Source organism: Thalassophryne amazonica, chromosome 7 (assembly GCF_902500255.1).
Source record: "Thalassophryne amazonica chromosome 7, fThaAma1.1, whole genome shotgun sequence".
NCBI classification, from domain to species: domain Eukaryota; kingdom Metazoa; phylum Chordata; class Actinopteri; order Batrachoidiformes; family Batrachoididae; genus Thalassophryne; species Thalassophryne amazonica.
In genome coordinates this window covers 36833500-36840921 of record NC_047109.1, presented here as the reverse complement: position 1 = coordinate 36840921, position 7422 = coordinate 36833500, and the positions used below count along the sequence as shown (strand labels likewise).

General features: G+C 42.2%; 1 protein-coding gene across 1 annotated transcript; it reads right to left on the bottom strand.

Moving 5' to 3' along the window:
* Positions 1-227: 227 nt before the first annotated feature.
* apoeb (apolipoprotein Eb) lies at positions 228-4527 on the bottom strand. Its single transcript, XM_034174025.1, has 5 exons — positions 4440-4527; positions 4177-4238; positions 1863-2016; positions 1241-1504; positions 228-1154 (listed from the first exon to the last, which is right to left on the bottom strand). Exons 2-5 carry the CDS (start codon positions 4217-4219, stop codon positions 854-856), a joined length of 762 nt encoding a protein of 253 aa, XP_034029916.1. The 5' UTR covers positions 4220-4238; positions 4440-4527; the 3' UTR covers positions 228-853.
* Positions 4528-7422: the final 2895 nt, after the last annotated feature.

Below are 7422 nucleotides of genomic sequence, written 5' to 3'. Positions count from 1 at the left end.
ACTTTGGAATGCATTGACAAAGCACTGACACCAGTGTTTCGACTTTTTTTTTTTTTTTTTTTTTGAGGTTTTTTCTCACAATTTGCATTTTACTTTAGGAGCCATGAGACAAACTGTAGAGTGGTGGCTCAAAACCTCTGTGGAGTCTCATTACTGCAAACAAGCCTCAACTTTAATAAGAAATAGCTCTTCAGACATTGTAGGGGAAAAGAAGCAGTGACAGCAGATTGTGTTTTCTAGGTTCTTTATTCCCTCAGCATGGTTGGGTACACTACAGTGTACTTTAGTAAGCAGCATAGTGGGCATGTGATATGTGAAACAAGGGCCAGCGACAGATATAGACACTACAAAAGGTACACTTTAGTGGTTCATCATCCTCTCAAACATAGCCAGTCGGCACGCTCCAGAACGTTTCCCCATCTGGTGAAATCATTCAGTGCATTTACATGAATAAAACACACCCAGGTTTGTGTGTTTGGAACTTCCCAGCGTGTGGTTTGTAAGCCTAAATAAAATGTTGGAAACTCCAACACAAACAAAGAAACAAAAAAATTACAAAATGAGAAGACGGCCGGCGAGAGCTGTTATTGCAAAAATAGAAATGCAAAGCCTACTGCAAATCATTTGTGTTTTTTCAGCTCTCACTGGCTGTGCTGCTGATGCTCAGCCATCAAAGGTGATAAAATGAGATCGTTGAACACTATAACAGAAAAACGAAGACATCAGTAACTCAACTACCACCTTCCCCCTACTTGCTAAGGTCAAAGAAATCAGTGGTTAGCACTTTTCCCCGTTTGCTCCTCACAGTGGACCACTAAGTCTAAAACCTTTTGAAAACCCTCTGAGTCTGTCTTTAAGCATTAACCTTCTCCATGATGTTATCAATCTGCTCGCGGAACTGCGAAGCCACCTGTTTGGCCATCGTATCAAAGGTGTCAAGCAGCTCCTGGGCCGAGGCCTCCAGTTTGGTCTTCAGCTCCTTGGCGTCTGTCTCCAGCTGCTGGCCCAGGTTCTTCACCTCACTCTGCACCATAGCTGTAAGTTCTTCTAGCTTCTCAGTGGTGGTGTCTCCAGCTTGATGGACGTGCTGCTTGGCAGTGTCCACATGTGGAGAGGCACGGGCATTCACCTCATCCATGTAGATGCTTAAGGAGCTTGTGGTGAGGAAAGAGAGAGAATGTGTTTAGTTTTTAATTCAATCACAGTGAGTTAGGAGCCAGAAAGCTTCAATGCCGCTTACTTGCGGATCTCCTGTGCATCCTTGTTCAGGCGCTTCTTCAGTTTGTTTGAGTAGGTGGTCATTCGGGTGCGGACATCATCGCTGTCCTGCTTCATCAAGGTCTTGAGCTCGTTCAGGTACACGGTGCTGCGGTCCTTGGCGTCAACCATGTCCTTGTGCAGTTTGGTGGAAAGGAGTTGCAGTTCTTCGGACACTTGTCCCACCGTGCTTTCACCAGATTGTGTAATTTGACTCAGCTGTGTGAAGGTGTCGGTGATTATACGGCTGTCAGAAATCAGGACAAATTACACATTTAAGAAACCCATCAGCAGTTGGCAAGGATGAACATCCTGCACTCCATCATCGTGACATGTTTTAACCAATATATTCGCTGATATGTACATAGAAAAATGGCAATGATTCTTAACATTTCATTATCAAATCCTTATGACAAAGAAATGTAATAACCGTGTAATAACACCATTTCTAACAGCCAAAGTGTTTTTCTACATGGTTTACTTGGTAAAACAAAAGTTTTCACATCTGAGAAAATAATGCAGGCACCGATATGCTCGTGAATTCTCATATTGGCTAATATCGGGCAACCGATACATTGGTCAGACTGTAATTTTTAAACACTTACTCCAGTTCGGTGCTGAACTGTGAGGTTTTGAAAGTCGTCAGGTAGTCATCAGATTTTCCGGTCAGGTCAGAGATGTATTTCCAGAATTCTTCCACACTTTTTTCCCACTGGCTTTGGATGGTGTCAGTCATGGGCAGAACATGTGCACTGCACCCTGTGGACAGAATCAATGCTAAATTCAAACATGTACAGTATTTCTCATCTTTATTACACATAAGCCTGATCAACGTAGGCTTCTTTTGGTTTTGTTAGTTTTTCAAACATTTTGGAAAGATGGAAACTCAGTTTGCAATTACTTCTGAGTATCTTCAGGTGTGAGATGTTTGCAGCCCAGTCCTCACATTATTTCTGTTTTTTGGTTTATAATCTAAATCAAACGGCAGAGAGATGCACACACATAAGGGTACACATTTGTCAGCCTCACCTAGAAACAAAAGTATCTGGAGGCTCAAGATATGATCTTCTTCTATGAAGGGATAGTGAAGCTTCAAGATTGTGCACTGAAATTAAGGGAGACAGCAATTCTACTGTGATGTTTTCTCAGTGGGGCAGAAATGGTCTTAAAGTACCCTCATACTGCAAAGGCACAAGCTCTAGTTTTTCCTGATGTACAGTCAAGTCCAGAAGTATTTGGACAGTGACCTTTTTTTTTTTGTGATTTTGCCTCTGTTCACAACTAAAGTGGAGCTGAAAAGAAATAAACAAAATGTGCTTGTAGTGTACAGTTACAGATCGAACTCAAAGAGTTGAGCAAAAATATCACATTAACCCCTTGAGGAATTACAGTCAATATATCGATACTTCATCTGTTTTCAGAGCATTTTTAATATATATATATCATCACAACAGTTTTTTTGAAAGAAATCAGGGGATAGATACATGATCATTTCCAAGTCATTGAATGTCTTGGCCTTCATTGACATCAGTCATTCAGAAATATGCAGATCATAGTGCACTGTGTGGAACAGGCAGTTCTAAAATACTGAATGATGGTGCAAGAAGATAACTAGTGAGGGAAGCCACCCATGACACCTCTGAATGAGTTAAAGGTTTCTGTGGCTGTGACTGTAGAAACTGTGCATAGTGTAACTTTTGTCTGTTGCATCACCAGTTCTACAATTTTCTGATAGAGTGGCACATACAGTGACCTCCAAAAGTGGAAAAGTTGGAACACTTGGTATTTCACACATTTTAATTTGTTTATACCATTTCAAATACAAAAAAAAAAATTGATAATAATAATCTAAAATTATCTTCCTTAAACTCGAACTGAAAGCAAATCTCTACAACTTGAAATTGATTAATAAAAAAATGATGGGTTGCATAAGTAATGTAACACCACTTTGGTATAATATCTGTTAATAATCAGTTTTATTGGCAGTTTTCTTCAGACAAGTCAGGGGATGGATACATGTACATTCTGAAGTCACTGAATATGTCTTGGACTTAATTTACATCAGTTATTAAGAACTATAAACAGTGTGACACTCTGCATGGAGTAAATAGTTCTCAAAAACTGAGTGACTGTGCAAGAAGTAGAAGAGTGAGGAAAGCCACCAAGACACCTAGACAACCCAGAAGACATTACAGGCTTCTGTGGCTGTGCTTGGAGAAATTGTGCATAGTGCATGTTTTGCATTTTGTATGACCAGTTATTTCTGCTTCCTGATGAAGTGGTGCAGAGGAGGGTTTTCTTAAAAAGAAGACCTGAACATTCAGCTATAATTTGTCAGAAAGTACATCTGAGGATTTGATGTTTTGGTGAAAGAAATCCTCCTCTAAAGAAATCCTCCTCTATACCACTCATTCAGAGGTGTCATGTGTGTTTTGTTGGCTTCCCTCACTAGTCTCCTTGCATGGTCAAAACAAGTGCAGTCAACTGCAAACGGCCTATTCCAGACACATTTACCATACAGTACCATTTTGTTTGTATTTCGGAGTCCAAGACATAGTCAGTGACTTTTCATGTTTCAGTTTTCATGTATACATTTCCTCACTTAACCAGAGAAAACTGGCTGTAAAAGTGATTATTTGTATTTAAACAAAAGTACAAAAAATTATATATATATATATATACACACACACACACACACACACAAATTGCAAAACATTTTCAAGAAACTTTAGCTTTAAGAGTGTGTTATAATAAATTTTAACACATTTTTGACACTTTTTACTGCAGGCAAATATCGGCCTCAAATATGAGTATCGGCCTCCAAAGCTTGACGATAATCACAATAATTGGTATCAGCCGTGGAGAAACTGTATCGGTGGATCTCTAATGTATGTGTAATATGAGTACAGCAGCTCTTACCAGTGATGACGGCCACAACGAAAATCACAACTGCAGCCTTCATGGTTGTTTGACAGATTTACCTGCGTGAAAGTGGCAGGAAAAAATAACAATAAAGTCAAAGCAGCAACAACAACATCAATAAAAGAATTCAAAGCCAGCAATATTTTCAAGCAACTATGAAGTTAAAGAGAACAGCTGCTGACTGAATGAAGCAGCTGGTGACCTTCGATCTCCTCACAGCTGAAGAAAAAGTGACTGATTTATTTATTGATGGATTTTACCTTTGAACTGGACTGAGGCTGTTGCCCGCGCTGTTGTCCTCCGTGATCTCTCCACACGCTGCGTGGGCTTTTATAGAGCGCGCGAGGCTGCTGCTTCCGCCTCCGCGCGTGCGCGCGCGCGCGCCCGGCGGGGGATCTTGATTTGTCTGTGGAGAATCACGCCATGTTGACTCACCTGCACGCTGTCACAGGGAACAACCTCAGCAACCAAACATCTCCTCACGCAACCTGCTTCAGCAGAGAAATCACTTCTTTTTTCACAAACATCAGTAGAACTCAGATCACATTTTCCCGAACCTTTAAACTGCACAGTGAAATCTATGACTTTCAACAGTGCGACAGATGTTACATTTCCACACAGTGTTTCCTTGCTAATGGCGCGCTGACTGTAAAGTGCTCTGCTGCAGTTACACCATGTGTCATGTTTGCTTTAATTCTGTTCAATAGCATCTGGGGGGGGATGATGCCCAGTCAGTGTCACTGACAGTGGATACAATATTTGAAAGATTTCCTCTGTACTCTACCACAGTGGAGCTGCACTGAAACAATCCAGATGTGATTATAGTACAGACTGTTAGCATTAATTTAATAGGATTTAAAAAATGCATTCAGTGTTTTGTCCTTTCATATATATATATATATATATATATATATATATATATATATATATAAACTCTCTCTCTCTCTCTTTATATATATATATATATATAAAGAGAGATTTTATATATATATATATATATATATATATATATATATATATATATATATATATATATATATATATATATATATAAACTCAAAAACCACACATAGATTGCCATATGGCGGCGCGTGTATACGCTGCGGCTTGCAGCTCCCGGGGCTATGCTTGTGTTTGTTTGTTTTTACTTATGTCTATGTACACAATGGTAGTGGAGGCACTAGTGGACTACATTTGTATAGCGCTTTTCCATCTGCGTCAGATGCTCAAAGCGCTTTACAATTATGCCTCACATTCACCCCGATGTCAGGGTGCTGCCATACAAGGTGCTCACTACACACCGGGAGCAATAGGGGATTAAAGGCCTTGCCCAAGGGCACTTAGTGATTTTCCAGTCAGGTGGGGATTTGAACCCATGATCTTCTGGACTCAAGCCCAACACCTTAACCACTAGACCATCACCTCCTCCTCATCTCTTCCTTGCCAATGCCAGGTCTCTTGCCAACAAGATTGATGAGCTCCAACTCAGGATTATCTCGCGAAGAATGGACAGTTGTGTGGCCGCTGTTACAGAGACCTGGCTGGATGATAACATCCCAGATACAGCGGTGGAGATAGAGGGACACTCTCTCTTCTGGGTGGACAGGACTGTGGCTTCGGGTAAGAGCAGAGGTGGGGGCCTGGCGCTGTATGTAAACAATCTTTGGTGCACAGCCACATATATTGTTGCAAAATTCTGCTCTCCTGATTTGGAATACTTGGCGGTGAAATGCAGACCTTTTAAGCTGGTGAGAGAGCTCTCGTCTATTGTGATCGTAACTGTCTACATACCACCACAGGCAAATGCTCAAGTAGCGTTAGATGCGCTGTACGGCGTGGTTAATGAGCAGATGAACGCCAACCCAGATGCGGCTGTGATTGTGGCTGGAGATTTTAATCATGTTGAATTAAAGGCAGTGTTTTCTAAATTTCATAAGTACATAAACTTCCCTACCAGAGACAATAATATTTTGGATCAGGTGTATTGTAATATTCCTGGTGCTTACAAGGCTGTAGCAGCACCACATCTGGGCATGTCCGACCACAGTTCAGTGGAGCTGATTCCTGCTTATAAGCCTCTGGCATGTAGATCAAAGCCAACCATCAGGACAGTTCAAGTTTGGTCTGATGAGGCCTCCTCCGCACTACAGGACTGCTTTGAGGATACGGACTGGAGTGTGTTTAGGGATGGGGTAGACCCGGAAGAATATACATCATCTGTCCTGGGTTACATCCAGTTCTGTACTGATGCTATCCTCCCTGCAAAGGTCATTAAGGAGTTTCCCAATCACAAACCATGGCTGGATAGCACAGTACGGTCCCTGCTGAAGGCCCGAGATGCTGCGTACCAGGCTGGAGACAGGCAGGCTTACTGCAGGGCTCAATCTGAACTGAGGAGTGGAATTAAGCAGGCAAAATCCTGGTGTAAACAGCACACAGAGGAGCATTTCAATAATAAGAACCCCCAGAATATGTGGCAAGGCATCAGGACCATGACAGCTTATAAGCACAAGAACCAACTGGCCAGCCATGACCCTACCCTGCCTGACACCTTGAACAACTTCTTTGCCCGTTTTGACACTTCAACCAGCAGGGAGGCTGTACATTTACATTTACCCCAACATGGGGAGCAGCATCAGCCCCTTGTCCTGCAGCACCATCAGGTGATGTCTACATTGCAGAGGATTAACATCCGGAAGGCTGCAGGACCGGATGGGGTGTCGGGTCAGACTCTGAGAACATGTGCTAATCAACTAGCAGGAGTGTTTTCAGATACGAGGTCTATTAGAAAAGTATCCGACCTTATTATTTTTTCAAAAACCATATGGATTTGAATCACGTGTGATTGCGTCAGAGAAGCTTGAACCCTCATACGCATGCATGAGTTTTTCCACGCCTGTCGGTTGCGTCATTCGCCTGTGAGCAGGCTTTGAGTGAGGAGTGGTCCAGCCCCCTCGTCGGATTTTCATTGTCAGGAAATGGCGGAATGATTTGGGCTTTTTTTCCATCAGAATTTTTTCAGAAAATGTTAGAGACTGGCAGCTGGAAACCATTAGAAAAATTTATCTGGCTTTCGGTGAAAATGTTACGGGCTTGGGAGAGAATAAGGAGTGTTACTGTTGCTTTAAGGATGGCCCCCAGCGGCTGTGGGGCGCGCCGCGCTCCAAAGCCGCCATCGACAGGCTGAACGACCATTTCATTTCTAAACGGATGGCTATCTGGAACCGTGACCATCGTGTGCCA